This window comes from Chiloscyllium plagiosum, unplaced genomic scaffold, assembly GCF_037043375.1.
Source record: "Chiloscyllium plagiosum isolate Xiang-an unplaced genomic scaffold, Cpla_swu_hap1 HiC_scaffold_13, whole genome shotgun sequence".
In the NCBI taxonomy this organism is placed as follows: Eukaryota; Metazoa; Chordata; class Chondrichthyes; order Orectolobiformes; family Hemiscylliidae; genus Chiloscyllium; species Chiloscyllium plagiosum.
This window is the reverse complement of record NW_028270151.1, coordinates 35,350,858-35,363,946: the sequence shown is the minus strand read 5'-3', so window position 1 is coordinate 35,363,946 and position 13,089 is coordinate 35,350,858. Positions and strand designations below refer to the sequence as shown.

The 13,089-nt window shown below is 41.3% G+C and overlaps 1 protein-coding gene across 9 annotated transcripts in view; it reads right to left on the bottom strand.

Moving 5' to 3' along the window:
• Window positions 1-13,089, bottom strand: part of lrch3 (leucine-rich repeats and calponin homology (CH) domain containing 3) — a 196,946-nt gene that overhangs the window by 108,108 nt on the left and 75,749 nt on the right. For all 9 annotated transcript variants that reach the window (XM_043702400.2, XM_087993517.1, XM_087993516.1 and 6 more), the window contains exon 3: window positions 10,472-10,598. In XM_043702400.2, coding sequence (XP_043558335.1) covers window positions 10,472-10,598 — 127 coding nt within the window. The remainder of the gene's footprint in view (window positions 1-10,471; window positions 10,599-13,089) is intronic.

The window sequence follows — 13,089 nt, the reverse complement described above, 5'->3', positions numbered from 1 at the left end:
TTAACATGCTGTTGTACAATATACACTTTCTCTGGTATCATTCGATATTTTATCTTCACTCATTTTGCATTATCATTCACTTTGGCCATGCACTATTCCTTTCAGTCACCCACCCTCCACCCTATCACAGACATTCCCCAATGCCCTTTTCCTGATATCACTGATCCTCCCCAATCTCACTGGCAGTTATTACTTAAAATCTGTTAAAATGCTAATACAGTCGCTTCTAGATGACTTCAACCATTACTGGTGTCTCTTTACAAACGCTGTATTCCATGCTGAATGTTTTCAGGAATTACTGCTTTTATTTCATATTCCCAGTATCTGCCATATTTATTTCACCATATACACAATATCAATGGAATCAAACAGTAGTTAATTAAATTCAAGATAAGATTGAGAGGTAGTGTCGAACCAAAAGAACAATAAAGAAAAAGTTAGACCAACATAGTTCTTGACGTAACTTGGCAGGCAAATGGACACCAAAGACGTCAAAGAAGCAGCACAACAATATTTATTATCTGACTTTTTTTTCATAGCATAGGTGCTGCTCATGTGAATCTGAATAAAAACATTTTTTTTTGCTGAAGATAAACGAATGGAAGTTGAGAAATAATTTACCTCAGCAGACCTTTTAAAAAATATCTTCATTTCAGGGACATGGGTATCACAGGCAAGACCAGCATTCACGACCTTTGGGAAACTGAAGGTGAGCTGTCTTCTGAAATCACTTCGTTCGCAGTACTATGGGGGTGGAATTCCAGGTTTTGCCTTAGCAACAGTATTCGAACAAAGTTCCTGACCAAGATGTGTGCAACTTGGAGTGGAAGCTGCAAGTAGCAATATTCCCATGGCTCTGCCACCTTTGCTCTTCTGGATGACAGAGATCACCAGTTTAAGAGGTGCCTTGGCTACAATATATCATGCACTGTAGATCAAAGACACTGGGACCAGTGCACAACAATAGTGCAGCAATTGAACATTTATGGTGGTGATTGGGCTGCCGATCAGGAAGGTTGCACTTTCCAGGATGGTATTTTTCTCCTGAGTGTTGATGAAGCTGCTTTCATCCAGACAAGTAGATAGCATTCCAACATATTTCTAACTTAACATCTTATAAATGGATGACTTGTTTTAGGGCAGTGAGGATAAGTTACTTGCCACATCATTTCTAGACTCTGAACTGCTCTGTGGCCACAATACTGATGTGGTTTATTCAGTTCAGCTTCTGGTCAATGACAATCCAAAGGATGCTGAAAGAGACAAAATCAGTGAGGGCAATGCCAATGACTATCAAGGAGAGATTGTCAGATTTTTCTGGTGTTGGATATGGTTGTTTCCCAGAAAGATAGTGTCAGGGATGCAATGGCCTAATGGTATTATCACTAGACTATTAATCCAGAAACTCAGCTAATGTTCTGGGGACTCAGGTTCAAATCCCACCATGACAGATGGAGGCTGAGAGTGTGAAAGAGTGTACGTGTGTGTGTGAGTAGTAGAGTGGTCTAAGTCTGAGAGAGGATGCATGTGGGTGTGTGTGTGTCTGTAAGAGTGCGTGTGAGTGTCTGTGCACACCTGTGTATACGTGCGTCCGTGTGTGTGTGTGTCGGAGTGCGTGCGCGCATGTGTGTATAGTGCAATGGTGTTCACCTGTAGTGTGACATGAACCCAAGGTCCCGACGGAACTTGGCTATCAGCCTCTACACAGTCAGTTTTCACTGCTGCCAGTCCCAAAGTCTGCCTTGGAGGATGGTCACCCAAAGGTCCGAGGTCAAATGTCCTGGACCACTGAAGTGTTTCCCACTGGGAGGGAACACTCCTGTCGGTTGATTGTTGTCATGTGCCCATTCATCCGTTGCCATAGCCTTTGCTCAGTTTCCCTAATGTACCATGCCTCAGGGCATTCTTGCCTGCAACGTACAAGATAGACAATTTCGGCAGAGTCCTATGAGTACCTGCCACGTAACCCCACATGTAATGGTGGTATCCATGTCCACACTCTGACACGTCTTACAGTACCTACTATGACAGGGTTGTATGGAGTTGTCCTGAAAGCCAGGCAGCTTGCTTTGAACAATGATCTGTTTGAGGTTTGGCAGTTGTTTAAAGGCAAGCAGTGGAGGTATGGGGAAGGTCTTGGCGAGGTGCTCATCCTCGTTGATATTGTATTACAGGTCATGAAGAACATGGCATAGTTTTTCAGCTCCTCATTGTCCAATGCTTCCCAGGAGCTGAAAAACTACGCCATGTTCGTTGTGACCTGCAACACATTATCAATGAGGATGAGCACCTCGTCAAGACCTTCCCCACACCTCCACTGCTTGCCTTTAAACAACCGCCAAACCTCAAACAGATCGTTGTTCGTAGCAAGATTCCTGGCTTTCAGTACAACTCCATACAACCCTGTCACGGTAGGCGCTGCAAGACGTGTCAGAGTGTGGACATGGATACCACCATGACACGTGGGAACACCTCCCACCGTGTACGTGGCAGGTACTCATGGGACTCAGCTGAAATTGTCTATCTTATACGTTGCAGGCAAGGATGCGCTGAGGCATGGTACACTGGGGAAACTGAGCAAAGGCTACGGCAACAGATGAATGGGCACCGCACAACAATCAACAGACAGGAGTGTTCCCTCCCAGTTGGGGAACATTTCAGCAGTCCAGGACATTTGACCTCGGATGAGGTAACCATCCTCTAAGGTGGACTTCGGGGCAGGCAGCAGCGAAAAGTGGCTGTGTATAGGCTGATAGCTAAGTACTGTACCCATAGGGAGGGACTCAACCAGGACCTTGGGTTCATGTCACACTACAGGTGACCTCCATTGCACTATACACGCACACAGTCCTACACACACACACACACACACACACACACACAAACAAACCCACATGCACACGCATACATATACGTCTGTGGGGTGAATTTGTACTTTCAGAGTTACAGTGTACTTTGCTCAAAAACTGCATGATTTCATGTAAGACTCTGTTAACTCACTTTTTAGATTAAAGTCAGTCTAAACATTATGGTACAGGCAGAGAACACAGGGGACTAACACGTTCAACTTATTCCAAGAGAGAAAATGCCGGAAAATCTCAGCAGGTCTGGCAGCATCTGTAATGAGAGAAAAGAGCTGATGTTTCGAGTCTAACTGACCCTTTGTCAAAGCTAAAAAAAAGGAGAAATAGGGACGTATTTATACTAGGTTGAGAGAAGGTGCGTCATAGCTCCAAAAGCAAAGGTAGCAATAAAGAGGTGATAATGATAGTGCAGAGAGAGATTAGGGGCTGCGAATGACCAAGGCTGAAGCCGGTGCTATGTCACAAAATAGGTGGGGAATTGGGGGGGTGGGGGGGAAAAACGGGTGAAGCAGAGGCAAAATGGGGAAGAGGAGAGGAAAAAGATGATGAGAGTGGGGAGTGAGAAAAAGACAGAGAATCAAGAAATAAGAGCTATTTCTTGATTGAATGTCTCTCTTTCACTCACTCCCCACTCTCTCATCACCTTTTTCCTCTCCTCTTCCCCATTTTGCCTCTGCTTCACCCATCCCCCACATATTTTGTCACATAGCACTGACTTCAGCCTTGGTCATTCACAGCTCCTAAACTCCCTACAATCTCTCTATGTACTGTCATTATCACCTCTTTATTGCTACCTTTGCTTCTGGAGCTATGACTCACCTTCTTTCAGCCTAGTATAAATACCTCCCTATTTCTCCCTTTTTTTTAGCTTTGGCAGCTGGACTGCTGAAATGTTCTCCAACTGGGAGGGAACACTCCTGTCGAGTGACCTCGAAACGCCAGCTCTTTTCTCTCCTTACAGATGCTGCCAGACCTGCTGAGATTTTCCAGCATTTTCTCTTTTGGCTTCGGATTTCAGCATCCGCAGTAATTTGCTTTTATCCTTCAACTTATTATCTGGTTAACACCAATTGTTACAGTTAACCTGAGAATGTAACTTTTTAAAAAAATGTTTTGTAATTTACATATGAAAGAAGTGAAACTATCATGGTATTTGAACAGATGAAAGACTCAACCAACAATCAAGCTTTTTTCAGTGTATAATTTCAGTTACATTACACTGTAAACTTTTGCTATAAATCCTGTGCCTTACAATAGTGTTTTCCACAACCACCTGATGAAAGGGGCAGCGCTTCGAAAGCTAGTGCTTCCAATTAAACCTGTTGGACTATAACCTGGTGTATGATTTTTAACTTTGTACACCCCAGTCCAACACCGGCATCTCCAAATCATTCTAAAAGATGAGAGACATAACAATCAATCTGGGTCTTCTTCAAGATATAATTTCAGTTGCATCACACTGTAAACGTTTGCTAAAAATTCTCTGTCTTACGATCTTATACACCACAATCTTCTTCATGCTTGGTATGGTTCCAACAACCAAAGATATTTCCCACTGGTACCCTTTAACTTCAACTTTGCTGGGGATTCTTCATGTTGCAATCTGGTCAAATGCAGCTTTGATGTTAAAACCAGTTACCCTCAACTCTGGAATGGAGTCTTTTGGCATATTTGGAATACGACTACTGAAGTCTTGAGTCAAGTGAGTCTGGCGAAACCCAAGGTGAGTAACAAAGAGGACGCTACTGCAATTGCCCCTTGGTAGCACTGTTAATGTCACTGTCCATCACTTTGCCTATGATTGAATGTGGACAGGTAGGATTGTAATTGGTTGGATTAAATTTGTCCTAAATTTTCCACATTATTGGCTAGATTCAGTGCTGCAGTTCTACGGGATTAGTTTGGATAAGGACTGGACAGTTCTGCAACTTTATTCACCAGCAGCACAACCTGGACATCGTCAGGATCCAACATCTTTGCAGCAGCCATTGCATACTATTTCTGGAAATCATATGAAGTAACATGGTTTAAGATGCTTATGAATACTACATCAACGTACTCTTTTGCTCTGACTGCTAAACTCCAAGTCATTGAAAAGGGGATGTGTTGCAAGATAGCGTCTGTGGTTTGATGTTTAACTTTCCACCACCATTCAAGACTGTACTGTTACAGGACTACATTGCTTGAATACGATCTACTCGTTGTGGAATTGTCTAGCTTTATTTGATAATGTATAGTCTATTAAGTAGTTTTAATTTCAACTATTAATTTCTGCTACAAGTGTGCATCATCCATACCTTTTTCATTTCCCTTGTTTGCTCACCAAAAAACACAAAACAACTGAAATATTAGTTATTTTTAACCTGTCATTAATGGCAAACAGATACACCTATTACATAAACTCGGATTTCCATTTCACGGAAGGAGAGTAAACTGTATGATTCTAGCATATGCCCCTTTTTTGCAGATTTACAGCTTTTATGTGAATTAATTGTGGAGGGTGTGCTGTTTTATTAGGATGGGGAATTACACCTCGTCACTCACAACATGGTCTTCTGCTCCTAAGGATGTGTTCTCTAAGACCCTGTGTTACTCTAACATTTTGAGGTTAATTTGCAGCTAACTGGCCAAAACAAATTCTGATGCCGGAGGTCAATTTGGTTTCCTTCATGTTGTTCAGCAATTCAGTCAGCAGGAAAAGACCTCTGTTACAGAAACATGATATTTGTGATGGACAAAAATAAAACCGCATAGCAGGTTTCTTCACATTTTGAAATCTCCAATAAACACCAATCAAAAATTCATCGCCAAATGTTAACATTATTACCAATTTGACAGATTCAAAAGTATATCACTCAGCTCTGGCAATGCTTCATATATGAAGGCATCTCATTCCATTCTTGTCTATATACAGTTAAAATCTTATTCACTCAATCATTCACACAATGTGAATATGACTGGCAAAGCCAGCATTTAATGTCCGCCCCTAGTGAATTTATAGGCAAATAATCTATTTTCAAACATTATGAGCAGTTTAGTACTAGATTATTAAATACAAGTTGCCATCTCAAAGATTAGTGGAATTTTCTACATCGCTTGGGTCTGATTAATTGTATTATCTCAGAATTCAATAACAAAAACATGGGAGTAGAACTCTGCTGAGAACTTATTTTATCTTTGACTTCATTTCGTGTTAGTTTTAACATTTTTCACTATTTGTAAAAAAAAATACAAGTGACAATAAATGACTATTCTATTCGAAATAATAACAACTTCTGGAAACATCAATTCAGATATGACCATACGATATAGGAACAGAAGTAGGCCATCAAGTCTGCTCTGAAAATCAATGAGCTCATGACCAACCTGATGACCCTAAACTCCACTTTCTGCCATCTTCCCATACTCCTTGATTCCATTACTGATCTAAAATGTCAGACTGGAATATACTAAACGACCTAGTCTCAACAGCCCTCAGCAGTGAAGAATTCCACAAATTCAAATCACTGAATGAAGATATTTCTCCTCATCTGTCTTACTTTTGTAAACACCTTATTCTGAGATTGTGCCCTCTGGTGCGAGATGCTTCCACAAGATAAATCTTTCCGCAATTACCGTCAAGGCCCAAAGCATTTTGGATATTTCACTCATGTTGCCTCATTTTAATTAATATTCCAACGAGGATTGGACCAATCTACTCAATCACTACTCATAAGACAGTCCCTCCGTACCGAGTATCACTCGAATGAACTTTCTCTGTACTGTCCCCAATTCCAGTACATATCTTTCTTCAGATGAAGAGTCCAAAAGTGCTTCGATGATTTGATTAGTGCTTTGCATAGTTTCAGAAAAATCTCCCCACTTTTGAATTCCATTCCATCTGAAATAAGGACAACTTACTATTTGCCTTCCTTATTACCTGCTGAACTTGAATGCTTTTCTTTGAGATCCATGCACAAAGACACCCGAATTCCTATGTTCTGTACCTTTCTGCAGACTTTCTCTATTCAAATCATATTAAGTTTCTCTATTCTTCCCAACAAATTGCATAACTTCATGTTTTCCAAAATGGTATCCCATCTGACAAGTTTTTGCTCACTCACTTAATCTGTCTCTTTCACTCTAAACTCAGAGAATCATAGCATTCTGAAATACAGAAGAGGCCTTTCAGCCCATCAAGTCTGCATCAAAGTTACACAAAATCTGCCCTAGTTTCACTTTCCGGCAATAGGTCCATAGCCTGGAATGTTATGACATTTCAAATGTTTGTCTAAATATTTTTTTTAAAAGGCTATGAGTGACCTGCCTCAACTCTCCTCCTAGGTAGTGCAAGCCTGACCGCCACCATCCGCTGGGTGAAAAGTGTTTTCTCATATCCTCTCGAGACCTGCTGCCTTTTACCTTAAAATTATGGTCCTCGTGCACTTTGATGTCATCCTCACCACCTACCTTCCCACCTATTTTTATTTCACCCGCAAACTTGACTAAATACATTCACTTCCCTCATCCAAGTCATTCATCTATATTGCATATAGTTGTGGCCCCAGTACTGATCTCTCTGGTGCACCACTTGTTGGAGGATGCGGACCTGAAAATGCCCCCCTTATCTCAATTCTGACTTCTATTAGTTCGCCAATGTTCTATCTAATATACTATATCTAATATAACTCCCATCCAGAATATACTACATTGAACACCATGGGCTCGTATCAGATTAAGTAGCCTGTGTAGTACTTTATCAAATGTCTTATGAAAATCCAAAAATATGAAAATCCACTGGCTTCCTCTTTATCTGTCTTGTTTGTCATGTCCTCAAATGAATTATAATAAATTTGTCAGGCATAATTTCCCTTCATGAAGCCATGCTGACTCTTCTTGATCATATTAGGCATTTCTAAATGCTCTGCTATTGCATCCTTTAGAATAAATTTCCACTTTTTCCAGTAAGACACTAAACTGACCGACTTATAGTTACATTTTATTGTTTATGTCCCTTTTTCAATGCCAGTGTTTCAGTGACAGTTTTTCAATTCCCTGGAACTTTTCCAGAATCTAAGGATTCCTAGAAAATTCCTACCAATGCATCCACTATCTTTGCTGTTACTTCCTTTAATATCCTAAGACGCATCCCATCATGTCTCAGGGGACTTATCGTCCTTTAGCCTCATTAGTTTGCCAAGCACTTTTCCCGAGTGACTGTTAGTGGATTTATTTCCTTGCGTCCTTTAGCCCTTGATTATTTAGGAATTTTGGAATACTATTAGTGCCTTCTACTGTGAAGACTGATCCAAAGTTTTGATTCAACTCCTCTGCCATTCCCTGGTTCTCCATTATGATGCACTAGTCTCAGTCTGTAAGGAGCCCATGCTCACTTTGGCTCCTCTCTTCCTTTTTATATAATTAAAGAATGTAAAATAAATCTTGAGATATCTTCTGGGGAAGGTGGGACCTGTACGAGAGGGATGCGTTGCACCTGAACTGGAGGGGCACCAATATCCTGGGAGGGACATTTGTTAGAGCTCTTTGGGAGGGTTGAAACAAGATTGGCAGGAGGGTGGGAACCTGACCTACGGATCAAATGATGGAATAGGTAGTGAACAGCCATATACAGCGTGCAGAGTCTGAGAGGAGGGATAGGCACTTGATAGAGCAAAGATGCAGTCAGTGCAATGGGTTGAAGTGTATCTATATTAATGTGAGAAGTATGCCAGACCAAGTAGTGGAGCCTGGTACAATTACAACATATAAAAGACATCTGGATAGGTATATGAATAGGAAGAATTTAGAGGGATATGGGCCAAGTGCTGGCAAATGGGACAAGATTAATTTAGGATATCTGGTCGGCATGGACGAGTTGGACCAAAGGATCTGTTTCCGTGCTGTACATCTCTATGACTCGAAGTATCAGGGATAAGGGTGACAAACTCAGACCATGGATCAGTACTTGGAACTATGATGTTGTGGCCATTATGGAGACTTGGATCACAAGGGCAGGACTGGTTGTTGGATGTTGCAGGGTTTAGATGTTTCAAAAAGAATGGGGAGGTGGAGGAGTGGCATTGATATTCAGGGATAGTATCACAGCTGCAGAAATGGAGATCATTGAGGAGGGTTTGTGCACAGAAGTCAGAAACAGGAAAGGAGCAGTCACTTTGTTGGGAGTTTTCTACAGGCCTCCTTAATAGCAACGCAGATACTGAGGAGCAGACTGGGAGGCAAATTTTGGAAATGTTAAGGAAGTAAGGATGAAATAGGGCTTTACAGGGTTACAAGGTAGCTAGGAAGGAACTGAAGAATGGACTTAGGAGAGCTAGAAGGGGGCATGTAAAAGCTTTAGCGGGTAGGATTAAGGAAAACCCTAAGGCATTCTACACTTATGTGAGGAACAAGAGGATGGCCAGGGTGAAGGTAGGGCCAATCAGGAATAGTGGAGGGAACTTGCGCCTGTAGTTGGAGGAAGTGGGGAGGTCATTAATGAATACTTTGCTTCAGTATTCACTACTGAGAGGGACCTTGACATTTCTGAGGACAGTATAAAACAGACTGATATGCTAGAATAGGTTGATGTTAGGAAGAAGGACGTACTGAACATTTTGAAAAACGTAAGGATAGATAAAACCCTGAGCCAGATGGGATAACCCTAAGTTACTACAGGAAGCGAGGAAAAGATTGCTGCACCTTTGGTGATGATCTTTGCATTCTCACTAAGGTAAAAACAATGACTGCAGATGCTGGAAACCAGATTCTGGATCAGTGGTGCTGGAAGAGCACAGCAATTCAGGCAGCATCTGACTGTCCACTGAAGTAGTGCCAGATGATTGGAGGGTGGCAAATGTTATTCTGTTGTTCAAGGAGGAAAGTAGGGATAATCCTGGGAATTACAGATGGGTCAGGCTTACATCTGTGGTGTGCTGTTATGCTGTAGCTCTGTACAGTCCTGGTTAGACCACACTTGGAATAATGCATTCAGTTCTGGTCACCACATTATAGGAAATATGTGGAAGTTTTACAGAAGGTGCTGAGGAGATTTACCATGACTGTAGGGCATGTCTTATAAAGAAAGATTGAGAAAGCTGGGGCTTTTCCCATTGGTGTGAAGGAGGATTGGAGGTGACTTGACAGAGGTGTATAAGATGTTGAGGGACATAGATAGAGTCAACAGACAGAGACATTTTTCCATGGCAGAAATATCTATCATGAGGGGGGCATAAAGTAATTGGAGGGGAGGTTTAAGGGAGATGTCAGAGGTAGATTCTTTACTCAGTGGTGGAATGCACTACCAGCCGTGGTAGTACAATCAGGTACATTAGGGACATTTAAGCGACTCTTGGACAAGCACGTGGAAGATAGTACAATGAAGGGTATGTACGTTAGTCTGATCTTAGTAGGATAGAAGGTTGGCACAATATCGAAGGCTGAAGGGCCTGTACTGAGCTATACATTTCTATGTTCTAAACCAATTTACAAATCTAACAGAAATCTGAAATCAAGTTTTTTAGGGAGCATTTCTCATGATGTTCAATAAGAGAGACTGATGGAACAATGTTGTCTTTCTTATTGGTTATTTCTCATACATCTGTATTATCTAACAGGGATTTGGTACTTACAAGTTCTGTTAATTGTCGTAGTAGCCCTATTTCCTCTGGTACTGATATTAGCTTGTTGTTACTTGCGATTAGAACTTTTAAAGGGAGACTGCACACGTGTCCAGGTAATGTTGTCAGCTGGTTACGACTGTGAAAAAAAAACAATGCAACGTTATTGCTTGGAAGACAATGGTAAGCATGGTCTGGAAATTTGCTGTTTTTTTGTGGCACGTGAGAAATGGCAAACTGTTCATGGAACCATGTTCCAGAAAAGACAGGAACTGACTTGTATTCCTCTCAATTTGGTACAGTTAATTCACCGTAAATGACACAGTTTACTCTGTTTGGGAGATGAAGCACAGATTGCATCATTACTTTCTGGAACACCCTCTTTCCTTCAACAATATCATCATGAATTTCTGGTCATACTCATTTTAATTCTCCACTCCCAGTCTAGCCTTTCTATCTTTACCTTCTTACTAATATGCTCAACATAAACTCAGGGAACAGCACCTCATCTTTTGATTATGCTGGATGCTGGAAATCTGAAAAAAGCACAGAAAATTTTGGAGAAACTCTGGCAGCATCTGTGGAAAGAGAAACAGAATTAACATCACAATTCTAGTATAAGTTTTCTGAAGAATGTGCTTAACCAGCAAATTTTGCAATTTCATATAAATTAACTCTAAAATGTTTCATATCATATAGGTAAAAATCTCAAGATTATAATGACATTTTTTATCTCTATGGGCGGCACGGTGGCACAGTGGTTAGCACTGCTGCCTCATAGCGCCAGAGACCTGGGTTCAATTCCCGCCTCAGGCGACTGACTGTGTGGAGTTTGCACATTCTCCCCGTGTCTGCGGGGGTTTCCTCCGGGTGCTCCGGTTTCCTCCCACAGTCCAAAGATGTGCAGGTCAGGTGAATTGGCCATGCTAAATTGTCCGTAGTGTTCGGTAAGGGGTAAATGTAGGGGTATGGGTGGTTTGCGCTTCGACGGGTCGGTGTGGGCTTGTTGGGCCGAAGGGCCTGTTTCCACACTGTAATCTAAATCTAATCTAGTAATCTAAATCTATCTCTCAGAATTTTAAACCAAAACATGTTACTGGAATTCCTCAAGTACAATACCTCTTTGCACAATTCAGAGGATTGTGAAAGTATTGATTGGAAGATGCAGTGTGTGGAGTTCCCCAGTTATTGATTCTTATCTGTCCCTAGGCTTCCTGTTGGACTGTTACATTTAGAGAAGAGGCACTCTCAGGAATGGCTATGAACAATGTTTTGGTCAATGATAACAAATGCTCAATGTGAGAAGGATTATAAAATCCAAACAGTTCTTTTTCATCATTCAAATGTTCCGGCTGTAATAGAAGGGCTTACTTTGATTATGCAAATATTCTAGCATCAGAATAAATGGATATTTCCCTCTACTCAATTCCAGATAGCTTTTCAAGTCATTGGCCGAAAGGGTAATTGTTTTCAGTACAATTATCAGTGACGTATTGTTTATCTGCACATGGTTAACCATTAAACTCTCACACCAGATGATCCAAAAACTTTGCTGTTGTAGAAAACTGTCCAAGCTCTTTGAACTTCATATAAGTGAGGAAATAATGTGCACTCCACAGTGGTCAGTTAAGTAATAACTGTTGTGGATTTCTAGGCAACTTTATTTAAAATTCTTGAACTGTTTTCCACTAGTATCAGCTGAGCAAACAAAAGTCCTTTTGGACTTGAGAAGTAAAACATCGGAATCATGCAAAGAGAAAACTGTTAAGTAATCTGGGTGTGAGGAGGAAGGTTTCAGATTCATGGAGCATTGGGAACAGTTGTGGGTGAAGTTGTCCCTGTATAAACTGGACAGGTTACAGCTGGACAGGACCGGGACTGATGTCTTTGAAGAGTGGTTAGGATGGTTTTAATTAATGTGGTCGAGGCTTGGAAATCAGAGGAGTAGAGCAGTAGATGCCAAAATTGAGGGAGAAGGTAGAAATCAAGGCAATTATGACGAGGAACAAGAACCGGCAGGAAAATGTTGCTGAAAAGAGCAGGGGAAGTGGTCTGAAATGTGTGTTTCAATGCGAGAAGTACAATAGGAAAGTAGATGAACTGAAAGCTTTGGTTAGTACTTGAAACAATGACAGTATTGCGACTACGGAGACTTGGCTGAAAGAGGGACAGGACTAGCAGCTGAATGTCTCAGGATTTAGATTTTTTGCATTGAAAGGATATAAAGGAGTGGGGGAGTCACAACACTGTTAATGTAGTATTTCTCAGCTGTAGTGCAGGAGCTTACATCAAAGGAATCGTGTCGTGAGGCAATATGGGTAAAAGTCAGGAGTAGTAAAGGTGAAACCACAATGCTGGGGTACATTACAGGCCTCCTAAGAGCCAGTGGGAGAACAAGGAGAGGATATGTAGACAGATTTTGGAAAGATGTAAAAACAACAGGGTTGTTATGAGTGATTTTAACTTCCCCCTATATTAACTGGGACTCAATTTGTGCCGGGGGCTTGGATGGGGCAGAATTTGTAAGGACCGTTCAGGAGGTTTTTTGATATAGTACGTAAACAGTCCAACCAGGCAAAGGGTTATATTGGATCTGGTTTTGGGCAATGAGCCTGGCCAAGTGAGTGAAG